This window comes from Rhinoderma darwinii, chromosome 1 (genome assembly GCF_050947455.1).
Source record: "Rhinoderma darwinii isolate aRhiDar2 chromosome 1, aRhiDar2.hap1, whole genome shotgun sequence".
NCBI lineage: Eukaryota > Metazoa > Chordata > Amphibia > Anura > Rhinodermatidae > Rhinoderma > Rhinoderma darwinii.
Genome location: NC_134687.1, coordinates 271234548 through 271251771, shown reverse-complemented (window position 1 = coordinate 271251771; position 17224 = coordinate 271234548). Strand labels below are relative to the sequence as shown.

General features: G+C 42.3%; 1 protein-coding gene across 1 annotated transcript in view; it reads right to left on the bottom strand.

Moving 5' to 3' along the window:
• LOC142741093 (disintegrin and metalloproteinase domain-containing protein 10-like) overlaps positions 1–15878 on the bottom strand; it is a 115732-nt gene extending 99854 nt beyond the window's left edge. Inside the window, exons 1-5 of the mRNA XM_075850492.1 lie at positions 15821–15878; positions 11282–11432; positions 10134–10252; positions 1624–1770; positions 1003–1088 (exon numbers count right to left, since the gene is read on the bottom strand). Coding sequence (XP_075706607.1) covers positions 1003–1088; positions 1624–1770; positions 10134–10252; positions 11282–11432; positions 15821–15878 — 561 coding nt within the window. The remainder of the gene's footprint in view (positions 1–1002; positions 1089–1623; positions 1771–10133; positions 10253–11281; positions 11433–15820) is intronic.
• Between the last annotated feature and the right edge of the window lie 1346 nt (positions 15879–17224).

The following is a 17224-nucleotide window of genomic DNA, read 5'->3' as shown; positions in this document are numbered from 1 at the left end:
CACTCTTAGAGGAAGCACCTGACGTCACTGTCAGGTGCTCCGTCTATGAGCGGAATCCGCGGCTAGAGGGATTCCTCTCCTACAGGGAGTTACAGCGGCACTATCTACATGGGCACTGTGGCTCTATATGGGCTCTGGCACTTGGTATGTGGGCACTACGTCACTTTATATGTGGGCACTATGGCACTTTATATGTGGGCACTGTTGTACTATGTGTGGCACTTTGGCACTATCTACAGGGACATTGTGGCACTATCTACATGGACACTGTGGTGTTTTCGGGGGGGGTTGGAAAAAAAAACGCTGACAAATTAAATCCATCCTTTTTTTTAACGGCCATGAAAAACGGATGACAAACGGATGACAAATGGCCATTAAAAACGGACAGACAAACTCGAAAAGGATGAAAATTTGGAGACACACTGATGCAAAATGGGCATGAAAAACTGACAGTTGATCAGTTTTTAATGGCCATTTTTTTTCACTGTCGTGTAAATGTAGCAGAAGGTCACGCATCGCATTTATTGAAGATTTTGCACTGAAAATCTGCAAACGAGTACTGTACAATGTATGAGAATGGAGCTCACACCATTCACCACTTTAGCTTTAAAATAACAAAATGGGTTTTAACACGCGTTGCATAATATTTTCTGTGAAAGATTTATTATTTATTTATTTGTTACAGATTTGACCTACTTTATCGCAAAATATAAAATCCCTGTCATCTACAGCAGATTTTAAAAGGGAGCCATTTGTTATTTTGCCTTTTGCTGTTTTTAGACAGCCACAATAGGGCTCCACCAGAACTGGGCAGGGAAAACTTTCCCAAAACAATAAGGCTTCCATTCAGTAACAGTAAGCTGGGATCTTGAAAGATGTGAGAAACTGAAACACAAGTATATTAGAAAAATAAATAAATTTCCATTAAACAATTTTCTTTTCAGCAGTCAGTAGCAGAAGTATGCAAAAAAAATAATAATCTAATAATAATCTAGTACTAACCGTTGGGTTCCATTTTATTTTTTCCAAAAATTCATATTTTCTTAAGGCCAGATCAAAAGATTTGACATCTTTCATAAGAGAGTAGTCTGAAAATGGAAGTCATAAAAAATGTATTCAAAGCAATATATGGAGATTTAATATGACATATTTTATATTAGTAAATATCTACTAAACTGCGCTGCATGATACAAAACATGATGCTGCTTTACTTTTGAACATAGAATGTACTGAATTAATAGAATTCATTCATGGGAGCCCTGAAGACAAGCTGAGTTAGATGGGCTGGATATGACAGGATAAGGAAGGAAAAGGCAGAAATGTGTATGGACAGAGGAGAAGCGGAGACATGGATTGACTTTAATGAGTTCCGTTAGGTTTCTGTTGGGGTGTCCGTTGTTGTACCGAAAACAATAGCGCAGCAAGCTGCGATATTGTTTCCGGTAATTTTGGCCAGATCTGCGACAGAGGCCCCTAAAAGAGTCTCCAATGCAGATGTGAACAAGGCCTAACTCTTCTAATTAGATGAAGCCCTAGTGAAAGCATTATACATTATAGCATTATGTCATTAATAGGACATTTGATAGTACTATGTACAATATCTATTAAGAGTTCTTTACCTACCAATATCTCTCTCATGATACATATATGAATCCATGGTGCCATTGTTATGTTGCTCATACTCTATGTAAAAAGTACCATTTCTTGTTTGGATAGACCCATGAAAATAGCCATTGATTACAGATCCATGACAGAAAGAATCGTTTTCATCTAAATGAAAGAAGCAATGATGTGGGTTACTGTTGCAAGATGCTTAGTTACACTAAACAATGACAAATATCAATCATGGTAAATTGCTTGTTTTAGGTGGCCTTTACATTGAGATACTTTCCTCTCTATGGAGCAACCTACATTGCGGAACATAAGAGTACAATACAGGATACCTACATAGATATACAGCAAAACAGAAGCTGATAAACTAGTTGGTAGAAACTTTAATGACAACTTGAAAAAGTCTTAAAGGGTAACTAAACGTTCAAAAAACTTTTCACATGTCATAGTGAAATGTCAGAAGTTTCGATCGGTGGAGGTCCGAGCAGTGAGACCCCCACCGATCGCTAAAAGGGAGAGGCAGAAGCACTCGGTGAGTCTATGAGCCCATACACCAATTGCTCGGCTTTCCGAGAAAAGCAGATAAGAAACTAAGTGGCTCAGCGCTCACCCGAGGGCTTCTGCTGCTTCGTTTTAGCGATCGGTCGGGGTGTCAGTGCTCGGACCCCCACCGATCAAAACATCTGACATGTCACTAAGATATGTCAAAAGTTACCCTCTAAAGTATCGATGTAATGTTTCTTTTTTTAAATCAAGTAACTTTTTATTAAAACAAACATGTTTTCAATTTTTCACAATACTAGCGTATCCCACCCACTACAAGCATTTGCCCCACCCAAACCTCCCCCCATCCAGAGAAAAAAAATTAAAATTCCCTTCAATATGTATAAACATTTTGTCATCATATAATTTAGCAGATCTCAAACAGACACGTTACTGACAGCATCCTTCAACTTTAGACTTAGCAATTTCTGATTAGTACAACCCCTTCATATTTAGCCTATTATCTAAATAAGACTTATAAATATACCTCTATCTCTCGTCAGTGCAACAGAAGCGAACCCCGAGTCGTCCAACCAAGAAGCCCACATCTCCTCATATTTTTTCAAAGCACCCCTTTTTAAGTATATAGGTTTTTCCATAAATACAAGCCAATTCACTTTAGCAATGTACTCTGATCGTGTGGGAGGTAACTCCTGCAACCATCGCTGAGCAATCAGCTTCCTCGCCATGTAAAGTAAATGAGCTATTGCATTTTTAAACAGCTCCAACCCCAGTAAATTATCCACATAACCTAGGATACATACATATGGCGTCAATATAATATCAGCAGAATACACTCCATTAATGACACTCACAACCTCCCTCCAAAAAGTGTCAAGTTTTGAACATGACCACATCATGTGAATGAGATCATCATTATGAGTTTTACATCTATTACACAAGGGGCTATCTCTCAAGCCAATATCAAATAAGTACTGAGGTGTTTTATACACCCTATGTGCCTCATTAAGCGACAATCTAGGGGTGTTTGCCACTATATTCTGCCATTTCCCATACTCAATAGGACCAACATTTGACCCCAAGAGGAAATTTAGAATGCTCTCTGTCTAACAAGTAATTATACACCATCGAAATAAGCCCCTTACATTTCACCGTATCCCCAATGAAAGTAACAATTGGATTTATAGTACACACGAGGGTATCGCCCACAGTAGTCTCCTTCCCTAACGCATGTCTTATCTGCAAATATTCAAAAAAGGAATCTTTCAGCAAAGCGGACTCAGATTGCAGATCAGAGAACATTCTCATATTCCCCCCTTTATATAGCTGAGCCGACCACCAAATGCCGTTGTACTTCCATCTCCCTAAACCTTCCAAACTCGCAACTTCCGGTAACCACGGATTATTCCAAAGAGGAGTAACCTGAGTATGGCCCTGTATTCCCAAGAGGTCCTTCACCTTCCCCCACACTTTATGCATTTGATACCAAGTGGGCATTCTCTTAGTATGAGTCTTAAATTTACCAATTTCTAAAGCAGCAAACAACCTGTCACACTGTGTGTAATGTTGTAGCATATCTATCGTAGAATCGTGGTCTTCCAACCCACATCCCCTTAAAAGCCCTAGATTAGGAGCTGCCAAACCCCCGTCAGTTTTACTATGTTGTAAAGTGTCCAATTTTATACGTACATGTCCCTTTTTCCATAGAAGATCTCTAAACAGTCGATTAATCATCAGAAAAAACGTTGGGGTATCCAAACCGGTGAGTTATGTAAAACATACAGCAATTGAGGCATCCATACCATCTTAATGAGATTTGTTCGCCCTATTACAGATAAAGGTAACCCACACCATGCCACTAATTTAGTCCGAAACTTAGCCACAAGAGGATCTAAGTTCAAATGTTCAAAATCTGTCAGTACTGTTGATATCCTTATTCCTAAATATTTAATAACAGAAGCACACTGCAGAGGTATATGTTCTCTATCTAAGTCCACCAACGGCTCATCTATCGAAAGTATGTCAGATTTTGTCCAATTTATAGATAACCCAGAATAAGACCCGTATTGTCGGATGACACTTATTACAGTATTCAGCGTTTGACCAATATCAACTAAAAATAATAACATGTCATCGGCATACAAGGCTATGCATTCCTCCAGTCCGCCACGACGAAAACACACTATACCAGGATGATTTCTAATGCTAGCAGCTAGAGGTTCTATGGCAATGGCAAATAACAACGGGGATAAAGGACAACCGTGTCAAGTACCTCGACACAACCTAAACACATCAGTCAAAGCACCATTTACCCGTACGCGAGCCACAGGAGATCTATATAAAAGAGGCACCGAAGCTATGAATCTTTCCCCAAACCCCATGCGTTCTAAAACTTTCCATAAAAACCCCCACTCCATACTGTCAAAGGCCTTGGCCGCGTCCAAGGAGCATATAGCACGTTTCCCAGGGTTATTCACTGGAATCTGCAAGTTCAAATACACTCGTCTAAGATTAATGGTCATAGATTTCGCGGGCTGGATGTATCAGAGCGGTAATGACCTTAGAAAGATGTATGGCCAAGGCCTTTGCAATAATTTTAACATCCACTAGGAATAAAGAGATTGGTCTGTACGAGTCAGGCAGAAACGGATCCTTTCCAGGTTTCAACAATACAACTATTATAGCTTCAGTCATAGACTCTGGCAGGGATCCCGTCACCAAAGCATCTCCAAATAATTCCGGAATCAATACATGCCCAAACTGTTTATACAATTCCACCCCTGGCGCTTTATTATTGGCTAACGAGGCAGTAGCAGCTTGCAAGTCCTCCAAAGTCAAAGGAGCCTCCAGAAAATCTCTATCTTCAGCCGACAAGACATTTAGATGTGCATCAGAAAGAAATTGTCGAGTCCTGTCATTCGACTCTGTTAATCTAGACTGATATAAATTATTATAAAAGAGATGAAACACCTCCAATATCTGTGTCGTTTCTGATACCATAATCCCCTGAGTGGTAGATATAGATGCCACATATGAAGATCCTTCCTGTGATTTGGCAATGCTAGCTAACAAATGACCCGCCCTTTCCCCCTCTGCATAATGAAACTGTATAGAGAAATATTGTTTATTCTCAGCCTCTGCTAAAAGATGTGTCTGTAGAGCCTCCCTAGCTTCCCTCCATGTTTTCTCCGTCCCTTCACTGGGTTGATGAATAAATGCTGTCTCAGTTTCATCCACCCTCCTTCTCAAACTTACCTACAAGTGACGTCACTTCCCCAGGTCCTGCATCGTGTCAGACGAGCGAGGACACATCGGCACCAGAGGCTACAGTTGATTCTGCAGCAGCATCAGCGTTTGCAGGTAAGTAGCTACATCGACTTACCTGCAAACGCTGATGCTGCTGCAGAATCATCTGTAGCCTCTGGTGCCGATGTGTCCTCGCTCGTCTGACACGATGCAGGACCTGGGGAAGTGACGTCACAGCGTGATCTGCCAGAAGCTGGGCGTTCTGAAGAGAAGTGGATGATACTTCGCGTCAGAACGGCCAGCTAGTAAAAGAAGTAAAAACGCCCCGATGTACGCACATAATACACGCCCAGTTGTACTTTTACTTTTCAACACGCCCAGTTGTACTTTTGCAAGCCTCATTTGCATAAATACAAAAATGGTCATAACTTGGCCAAAAATGCTCGTTTTTTTAAAAATAAAAACGTTACTGTAATCTACATTGCAGCGCCTATCTGCTGCAATAGCAGATAGGGGTTGCAAAATCTGGTGACAGAGCCTCTTTAATAAACATATAGTCAAGTCTAGACATGGAGTTAAACGTAGTAGAGTGGTATGAGAACGCTCTAGTCTGCGGATGTTTAAGGCGCCATATATCTATTAGTGAGGATTCTTTGATCACATTTCCAAATCATGTTAATTCATCTCTAACCAATCTGACATCTGTGTGTAGTTTATCCCAACAATCATTTATCAGGTTATTGAAATCTCCCATCAGAATCACCGGAAGTCCCGGAAACCTACTGGTAAAAGTTAGTATTTTATTGAGAACCACCTTTGAGTATGGAGGAGGCACATAAACCACAGCTATAACACATTCAACACAATAAATACTGCAATATAAACATATGTACCTGCCCTCCCCATAGTTTTCCTCCTCCATAAAACTAAAAGGAGTTATTCTATTTATAAGAAGGCATACCCCTCTGGAGTATCCAGTATGAGTGTTATGATAAGCATGCCCAATCCAAGCCCTTTTCACCCCCTGCACTGTTTCTCTAGTTAAATTAGTTTCTTGAAAACCTTATAACAGATGGTTGATGTGCCTTAAAGAGGCTCTGTCACCAGATTTTGCAACCCCTATCTGCTATTGCAGCAGATAGGTGCTGCAATGTAGATTACAGTAACGTTTTTATTTTAAAAAAACGAGCATTTTTGGCCAAGTTATGACCATTTTTGTAGTTATGCAAATGAGGCTTGCAAAAGTCCAAGTGGGTGTGTTTAAAAGTACAAGTCCAAGTGGGTGTGTATTATGTGCGTACATCGGGGCGTTTTTAATACTTTCACTAGCTGGGCGCTCTGATGAGAAGTAACATCCTCTTCTCTTCAGAACGCCCAGCTTGTGACAGTGCAGACCTGTGACGTCACTCACAGGTCCTGCATCGTGACGGCCACATCGGCACCAGAGGCTACAGCTGATTCTGCAGCAGCATCAGCGTTTGCAGGTAAGTCGATCTTACCTGCAAACGCTGATGCTGCTGCAGAATCAGCTGTAGCCTCTGGTGCCGATGTGGCCGTCACGATGCAGGACCTGTGAGTGACGTCACAGGTCTGCACTGTCACAAGCTGGGCGTTCTGAAGAGAAGAGGATGTTACTTCTCTTCACAGCGCCCAGCTAGTAAAAGTATTAAAAACGCCCCGATGTACGCACATAATACACACCCACTTGGACTTGTACTTTTAAACACACCCACTTGGACTTTTGCAAGCCTCATTTGCATAACTACAAAAATGGTCATAACTTGGCCAATAATGCTCGTTTTTTAAAAATAAAAACGTTACTGTAATCTACATTGCAGCGCCTATCTGCTGCAATAGCAGATAGGGGTTGCAAAATCTGGTGACAGAGCCTCTTTAACATAATCAAAGACAGCCCTCCGTTTAACCAAGTCACCTAAACCCCACACATTCCAGGAAATAAATGTTACTCTATCAGCCATCAATCATATAAGAAGCAAAATGAAAACATTTCGTACATCTATGCAACCCTCCTTTCCCCCTACCCCTCCAGCATAAGTACAAGTATACAGAATGTAGGACACATACGCACGTATACAATTGACATAGCATATACCTATTCCAGGTGCACCGGACCCTCCCATTCCCTCTCCTACAAACAGTATCAATAACATTATTGAAAATTTTTTTATAACCAATACTATGAAACCACCCGAGCAACAGCATCAGGCGAGAGCGCAAGTCCACCTTAAAACCTCCACAAGAGCGAAATCCGCAAGGCGTCCACATAATATATGTCATAACTTCAGCACAACTCGGCTTAACTCATCCACAAACTATGGACTTTCAGCACATCCGTGTCGATGCACACAGACTTCTCACATATGGAAACTTCTGGTGTTCAAAGTCAACCATCATGTCCATTGACTCCAGGATCATCTCGCCGAATCCTTTGCTCCCATCTATCCAGCCACTCCAAAGCAGCTTTAGGCATTGAAAAAAAATGCGTAGAACCCAGAGCCACCACGCGTAGGCGCGCAGGATATAACATGGCATACTGTAGATGAAGATTTCTGAGGCGACGCTTCGTGAATTTTGCCCTCCTCTTTTGTATATCTGTAGAGTAATCAGGATAAAAAGCAATCCGGCATCCGTTGACCGATATGTCAGACATTTCTCTGGCCTTTTTCAAGATTGCATCACGATCTCTATAATGCAACATTTTGGCCAACACAGTCTTTGGCGGGGCTCCCTCAGGTAACGGCCTAGTAGGGACTCTGTGTGCCCGTTTCACAGCATATAATGGCGACAAAGTCTCCTTTCCAAACGTATCCATAAGCCAAGACTCAAAATATACAGTGGGATCCGATCCCTCCACCTTTTCCGGCATTCCCAATATGCGTACATTTTTCTGACGTAGCCTATTTTCTAGGTCGTTCTACCAGGCTCGCAATAGTTTGATCGTGATAGTGTAAATCCCGCAAGGCAGGTGTCAAAGCATTCTCCACATCACTCATTCTCCCTTCAACCTCAGTCGTCCGATCAGAGATTTTTTTCACATCATGCCTCAGAAAAGTAATGTCAGCGGTTACTTTCCCCATCTGTGAGACCAGTGTAGGGACATTGGCATTACACGTAGTAACTGCCATCATAATGTCCCTCAGGGTCTGTGCTGGTAAGTTAGCGAGGGCCTGCCCAGCATGGTCCAACATGTCTGACCCGGAGTCCGGTACATTCCCAGCACTTTTCTCTTCCATCTCTCCCTCCTCCCCAGCGTCATCCACCAGCAAATCAGCCACAGCAAGCACCGCTCTATCCTTGCTGGTTGTTTCAGTCCTAGCATACTGCTCCATACATGTCGCAGCCTCCGCTGCCCGTTCAGCCTGTCTCAACTGACGAGGAGTTTGGGAGCCGGCGGCGGAACCATTTTGTGCCATGTGGTCTCCCCTTTCAAGAAGGGATTTATTGGTGCAGGTCATCATTACAGCGTGCCAAGACCACCAGAGTATGCCCTGTACCTTGCCTGCCTGGAAGAGGTCGTCCGTGAGCATCAACCGTCTGTATAAAACAGGATAAATGTGTCCGAGGATAGGTGCCAAGCAGGAGCTCTTACTCCGTGCGACCGCTCACATTTAGGTCCAGGTCACGCCCGATGTAATGTTTCGTAATGTCACAGACGTCTATAGATGTCCATGTACCTAAGATAGCTGTCGGCTGAACACTCATTGGGTCAACAGCTTTTTCCCCGAACCTCCCTTTTGTACAGTATGCTTGGCTTGGACAAGTGTGCATGTTTATTTCAATGGAGAGAAGGAGACAAACCACCATCGGATACTTCTGACAACAGCTTATGTCTCGTACAATAAAGGATGTGGCATGTTGAAATCCTGATCTTTTTTTTCTTCCATGTCTATCATCCAGAGACAGTTGCTAGGCCTCATACACTGTAGAATGCTGGTGGATCCACACATTAATTTCCTATATTGTACCTTCATTTTTAACTAGATATTTTTTTTTTATTGCTCAGGTTTGGTGCTGTATCACCCGAGATGTGATATCTCTGTTCAACACTTGTGTAACATGTTGTACTATTCTCAATTATTCATTTGTAAACTTGTCTGATGGAGGGACCTTTGTGCTCCAAACACTGAGGGTATGTTCACACGTCTTAACAAATTACGTATGAAATTACGGTGCTGTTTTCAGGCGAAAACAGCTCCTGAATTTCAGAAGTTTTTGCAAGTACTCTCGTTTTTTGCGGCGTCCATTACGAACGTAATTGGAGATGTTTTTCAATGGAGTCAATGAAAAACGGCTCCAAAAACATCCAAAGAAGTGACATGCACTTCTTGGACGCAAGCAATGGGCATATGTTTGCAGGCGTAATGGAGGGGGTCTTTTCAGGCGTAATTCGAGGCATAAAACGCCCGAATTACGTCTGAAAATAGGCCGTGTGAACATACCCTTACAATTATATTGTTTCTATTTAGCCAATTAAGATATCACTCTTACAATACTTTTGTTTTTTTGGTTTGTTTTTTTACACAAATTTATTTTATTTCACACCTATTTGAATTTGATGGTGAGATATCTGAATCCACATGCAAAAACTCAGTGTGTAAACATAGCCTTACACTAAACAAAGTATGAAACTTTCCATGCACATGTTAGTATTCATATGAGAGTCACATACTAACTTAATAATCCATGTTTAATTCATAGGTCCATTTCTTATTATGGACTTTTTTTTTCTGGGATGGGGAACTCTTTCTTACCTTTCAGTTTGCCTGAATACACAAATGAGATTTCCATGGGTACGGACCGATTCTCAGATATCACTTTAAAATCATCCGTGAACACACTGCAATCTCTTTTTAACATCAATTCAAATTTCCTGCATTAAGAAACAAACATGAAACTGGTAATAAGAAGACAAAATGATTGGTTAGAATTATTTATTGAGGGTAAAACCTGGGGCAAAACTGTGGAAAACCGTTACGATTTTCCATTTTGAGATCAGTGGGGATAGCAAAACTGTAGAAAAGTCATGCCAAAAAGCTCATAACCTGAAAACCTGCATGATTTACCACTGCATTGTACGTAGGAATAAGCACTTTAGAAACAAGCATCAATATAATTATTCTTTCTCTTAGTATCCTGATGCTAATTTTTGGACAATCTTTTCTCCACAGAGAAAAGCACCAATGAAACTAAAGGCCCTATTACATGGGCCAATGATCGGGCAAACGCTCGTTAATTGGCTAAACTGCTCATTTATGCAGCAGAAAATATTATTGTTGACGGCATCACATCTCCTTGCACATAGCCTCAGAACAAATAACATTGCTTTTTGAACTATATCTATGGAGATTGCATGGCTGTGTGCTTGATTTTATGCACCTGTTTGCAATGCGTGTTGTTTTTCCACCACATCCCACAAATGCTCTAACAGATTGAGATTTGGGGAATTTGGAGGCCAAGTCAACACCTTAAACTCTTTATCATGTTCCTCAAACCATTCCTGAACAATGTTTGCAGTGTGGCAGGTGGCACAATATCCTGCTGAACCTTCTTTCATTGCTCCATGGTTTTGTTCTGATGCTCACGTGCTCATTTTAGGAACTTTGGCAATGGAAGGGAATCAGCATGGGCACTATGACTGGTCTGTGGCTACGCAGCTTCAAACACAACAAGTTGCGATGCACTGTGTGTTTCTACAAACTGTTCAAGAAACAGACCGCACCGATTAGTAAGTGATGCCATAGTTTAGTAATATGCCATCACTGACTATGATGGATAAACCCCTTCTATACCATACATTAGTGCAAGTGGATTTTATACTAAAATGAAAATAGCTGGCTCTTTTAGGATTTTACAAACTATACGCCAGAAGACGCCAACCAGCATAATATATACTTGTTACCTATTATATCCAAACATCTCTAGCTGTATTGGGCTTTTCTCTTGATTTGTAGATCTTTTTGACCTCAGGTGATTTTGAAAAAGCTCATCCCTGTTATATGATACCGCCTCATAGTATTTCAGAAATGGCCTGATCTTGTCTCCATTACATCCTATAAAACAAAATGGGCAAATATTGGTGTTAGTCTGGTATATTTAATATGAGTAGCAGGTAAATTAATATTAACACATAAGCCAATGTACACGTTATATAACTGTTCATGTCTAGCCTGTGAGACTTTGGAACAGGGGTGCACAACCTTTTCTTGGTCTGAGGGCCACATTGTCAGATTGTGCTACTTCATGGGGCCACAATAAAACTTAGGATACCTAAAATGCTAACTGTTTACAGACCGGTAGGGTGGCCTGTTCACAAAGCATAATTTTTTTTCTGCTGGCAATATTGATAATATGGACATTCTGCTGGCAATATTAATAACAGGGGGCATTCTGCCATAGCTATTAATGATATGGGGTACTCTGCTGACACTATTAATAATAGCGGTACTTTGCTGGCATTATTTATAATAGGGGCACTGTGCTGGCACTGTTAATAATAGGAGCACTATTAATAATTGGGCCACTTTGCTGGCATTATTAATAAGAGTACTCTGCTGAAATTATTTATAATGGGGGACTCTGCTAAAACAATTTTTATTTTAGGCTATACCCACAGTTATAGCCTAAAACTGTGTACAGACGCCGCTGAGTAGCCAATGAGAGCTTTCCCTTACTAACTAAGAAAGCGCTCATTAGTTAATACCGGTGTCTGTCACACAGTGACAGGTTATGTCTGCGTGACATGCGCCACTGAGTAACCAATGAGCACGTTGCCTTACTACAGAGGAAAACGCTCATTGGTTAATGCAGGCTCCTGTTACCCAGACATAACCTGGAACTGTGTGTCAGGCACAACACAGTGCTCATTGGTTACTCAGCAGCTGCTGTCACTCTGTTTCAGGCTATGCCTGGGTGACAGAAGTCTATATTAACCAATGAGCGCTTGTCTTTGTACTAATGGAAAGTGCTCATTGGTTACTCAGCAGCTCCTGTCACTCCGTTTCAGGCTATGCCCGTGTGATCAGAGTCTATAATCATCATTGAGCGCTTGTCTTTGTACTAAGGGAAAGTGCTCATTGGTTACTCAGCAGCGCCTGTCACTCAGTTTCAGGCTATGCCCATGTGACAGGAGTCTGTATTAACCAATGAGCGCTTTCCTTTACTAGGAATGAAAGCGCTTCTTGTAGTCCTTTAGGGGCCAGCCCTGGTGATCGTCAGACATACCTGATGATCAGCTGTGTCTCTGTTCAGTAAAAGACGGCGCAACTAGAGGCAGCGCAAGCTGCCCACGGATACCGGTTGTGCAACCCTGCTTTGAACAAACTTAACTCATGACACTGTGTTGTAGAATACTATGACCAGAGGCGTAACTTGAAGCTCCTGAGCCCCAATACAAAATCTATACCAGGGCTCCCTCCCTACCATAAATAATATATAATACTGGTGTCTGCTTATGCGGCTGAGGGGATTTTTAAGCCCCCTCAAGCTTCAGGGCCCGGCTACTTCTGCACCCCCTATAGCTACATCCCTGACTATGACCCTTAGCAGAAAGAGCAACCATGCTAGCCACCATAGCCAGTGTTTTTATTTTCCTCTTAATGCGTTGGAATAATCACATACTCGACTAAACGTGGCCATGCATGAGCGAAACATGTGCTTGAGTGTATCTTGATGTATTTGTCTGTGAACCTATTATAAATGCAGATACTTTATATTACAAAATCTCATGTCAGAACGTAAGATGTTTTTGGATATTGCTCATGAAGCTGTGCTACTATAAAGAAGAAGGCAACATAGGCCCACATTTATTATTCAGTTTACACTTAATTTTTTCAGAAATTGCACATGCTCAAAAGTTGCATCTAAAATTGCATAGCTGTCTTCTCACTCCAAAAAAAGAAAACAGAAAAGTGGGCATTGTTCAAAATGTACTTTGAAACTCAGTTATCAAAAGCAAAGTTTAAAAAAGGCTTGTAAAGGTGTGTGCCTTTTAAAAAATTCGACACAGTTCTCACCAACAGTCCTCTCCAATTTTATTGGTGAAAAATGTACCACTATTTATAAATATGAGCTATAGTTCAATTATCTAAACATGGCAAAACTTTGAAGTCTACTTTTTTTCTCCTAATCCATTGAGACTGGCTAATTTCTGACAGTCATGACATCTTGATTATCTGGAATCAGTGAGCGACAACTAATAATTTTCTATGATTATTTAATTTAGTTTTACTCAATCATGATCCTAACTAAACTATTTTGAAATCAATTTTTAGTAATAGTAAATAGTAATTCAATAATTTGAATCATAAGAAAGCGTAATATTCTCAAATTGTCAGGATGCCAAGAGGCAAACATCTTATCAACTATACCAAAGTCTAGATTGTAGTGTTGGTGGGTTTGACCTCTGGCACCCACACTGATTCCAAAACCAGGGTGGTGGGGGAGTGGTCTCTCTTTTTTAAATTGCATAGGTGATAAAGAAATTTTCATGTGCACTCTACTCAGTAGTTTCTATACTTCCCATTCGCTTTAATACATGAGCAGCCACGAGACCCCAATTCTCTGGATCAGTGAGATTCCAGCAGTTGGAATGCCACTGATCACACTTATGCCATAAATGTGTATGGGCGAAACCCCTTTAAGGTTTCCAGTGAGATATTAAACTTTGACTGATGAAAATAAGCGTGAAAATGTTTTTATAACATCAATTTTAGTTAGTCAAAAGATATCCAATGATTGGGTCAAAAGTTAGTTCAAATGGGGTTTTTTTCAGCTGGATTTTATAGTGTCAGTGCCGAGGCCCACTGGGAAATCCTCTGATATTCTGATGGTCTAGTCCAACCCTGCCCAGCTGTAATGCTACTTCCCCTGGTGGCTGCCAGCATCTCTCACCTCAATGCCGGCGTCTCCCTCCTCCCTCCTCCACGGGGAAGCCTGTGTGTGTTGCTTCCTGGTCCCAGCTCCCGTGGGGCCAGCGTGCGCACTACTAAAAGTTTCCCTAGCCTATCCCTATACACCCTGGAATATATAATCTGGCCTTCCCTCTTCTTTTGCACCTGAGCAGTGTTGTGTCTTTCCTATGTTTGTTTGTCTTGCAAATGATTCTTTAGCTGTATCCTGTTTCCTCTATTCCGTATCCTGAATCCCATTTCCCGTATGCAGTATCTGTGTCTAGTTCTAGTGCCCAAACCGAGTGTCCAAGATAACTTCACCATCTGTGTCCGGTGCCCGTGGCAAATCTAGTGTCCGAGACCACTTTACCATCTGTGTCCGGTGCCCATGCCAAACCGAGTGTCCGAGACTACTTCATCATCTGTGCCCGATGCACATGCCAAACCGAGTGTCCGAGACCACTTCACCATCTGTGCCCGGTGCCCATGCCAAACCGAGTGTCTGAAACTACTTCATCGTCTATGTCCGGTGCCTGTGCCAAGCTGAGTGTCCGAGGTGACTTCACCATCTGTGTCTGGTACCCTAGCCAAGTCCAGAGTCCGAGACCACTGCATTACTGCAGTCTGATGTCCTAGTCAAGTCCAGCATCTGAGACGACTACACTACTCCAGCAAGTGTCCTAGCTAAGTCCAGTGTCTCAGACGACTGCACTACTCCAGTGCGGTTTCCTAGCCAAGTCTAGTGTCTAAGATGACTGCACTACTCCTGTCCGGTGTCCTAGCCAAGTTGAGTGTCTGAGACGACTGCACTACTCCAGTCCGGTGTCCTAGCCAAGTCTGGTGTCCGAGACAATTGCACTACTCCAGTCCGGTGTCCTAGCCAAGTTGAGTGTCCGAGAAAACTGCACTACTCTGGTGTACTAGCCAAACTTCATTATTCTGCACAGGCCTGCTTCCCCCTGACTGTCTGGCATATACCCATTTCTAACCTATGAGGTACTTTATCATTACTGACCTCACAGACTCTGTTGATCAGCAAGTGCTCTGCTACGGCGGAGTGGCCCAGTGTGTCCACATACCTGCCAGTTGTTACACCAGCATTATGAATGGGAATGCCATTTTGTTACTTCTCCTTACCAAACTCTAGTACTGTTTCCTGTATTTCTAATATATCATATGCAAGCAATTGCATAAAATACGTGAAATTCTTAGTGCTAAATACTCTATACCAGCAGTGTTTCCCCTGATACTAAAGCAATTGACAGTATTCAAGACATTCCACAAGACGAATACAAATAACTACTGCTACAAACAATTACAAATCATATTGTTTCCATAATTAAATGTTTTCTCTGAATTTTAGAAAATATGCCAACCTAAGGCATTGTTATTCCTTTGCTCAGCAGGCTAGTCCTAGCACGGACTGCAGGTAGAAAGCATTTGTTGTGAGGGAATATTAATAGACATCCTACTTGCAAACACCAAAGTCTATAAACAGGGTTAAAAAGTTTTAGTAACATCAGAAATATATAAAAATCAAATATGCTTACCTATCAGAAAAAGGCTTACAGATATCAGAAAGTCTACAGCATAGTGAAGTGACAGCATAGTGTTAGTTTGTGTTGAGTCGTGTGCTCAGCTCCAGAGTATTTTACTGCAGGGGAGAAGGAAGTGCATTGCCAAGCCCTCATGTTCACATGCATAGACATGTTTGATTTCTAAAGAAACTCATAAATATAAAAAAAAAACAAGGAAACAAACCTGATAATGAAAGCGACTCTAAGGTTATAAAAAAAATAACAAAATGTTATTGATACAAAAATAATTTATAGTAGTCTAAAATAATCACATCACAGGTAATCCTGTATTGCAGAAAGACAGACACACACCCGGCCGGGTCAGAAAAGTACATGTGACCAGTATCACACGAAATGTATGCACAGCTAACAGTATGAAAAAAAAAAACAACACAGTGTGTACAGAGACCAAACGTTATGGGCGTTTCCAGTGGTCAGATAATGAGTAAATCACAGAGTAAGGCTGGGTTCACACGAGCACATTAACGTCTGTAATGGACGGACGTATTTCGGCCGGAAGTCCTGGACCGAACTCAGTGCAGGGAGCCGGGCTCCTAGCATCGTAGTTATGTACGACGCTAGGAGTCCCTGCCTCTCCGTGGAACTACTGTCCCGTACAGGGGCGTAACTAGGAAAGACTGGGCCCCATAGCAAACTTTTGACTGGGGCCCCCCCTCCCCTGGGTGTCACACAACCCCCCCCCCCTTGTAGATAGTGCCTTTTTTACAAATCCCCCCTTTTGATAACGCCATACAGCCCCCCTGTAGATAACGCCATACAACCCCCCTGTAGATAACGCCATACAGCCCCCCTGTAGATAACGCCATACAGCCCCCCTGTAGATAACGCCATACAGCCCCCCTGTAGATAACGCCATACAGCCCCCCTGTAGATGACGCCATACAGCCCTTTGTAGATATCTACAGAGGGGGCTGTATGGCGTTATCTACGGGGGGACTGTATGGCGTTATCTACGGGGGGACTGTATGGGGTTATCTACGGGGGGACTGTATGGGGTTATCTACGGGGGGACTGTATGGCGTTATCTACGGGGCGACTGTATGGCGTTATCTACGGGGGGACTGTATGGCGTTATCTACGGGGCGACTGTATGGCGTTATCTACGGGGGGACTGTATGGCGTTATCTACGGGGGGACTGTATGGCGTTATCTACGGGGGGACTGTATGGCGTTATCTACGGGGGGGACGACTGTATGGCGTTCCCTACAGGGGGGGCTGTATGGCGTTCCCTACAGGGGGGGGGCTGTATGACGCTATCTACAGGGGGGGGCTGTATGGCGCTATCTACAGGGGGGCTGTATGGCGCTATCTACAGGGGGACTGAAAGGCGCTATCTACAGGGGGAACTGTATGGC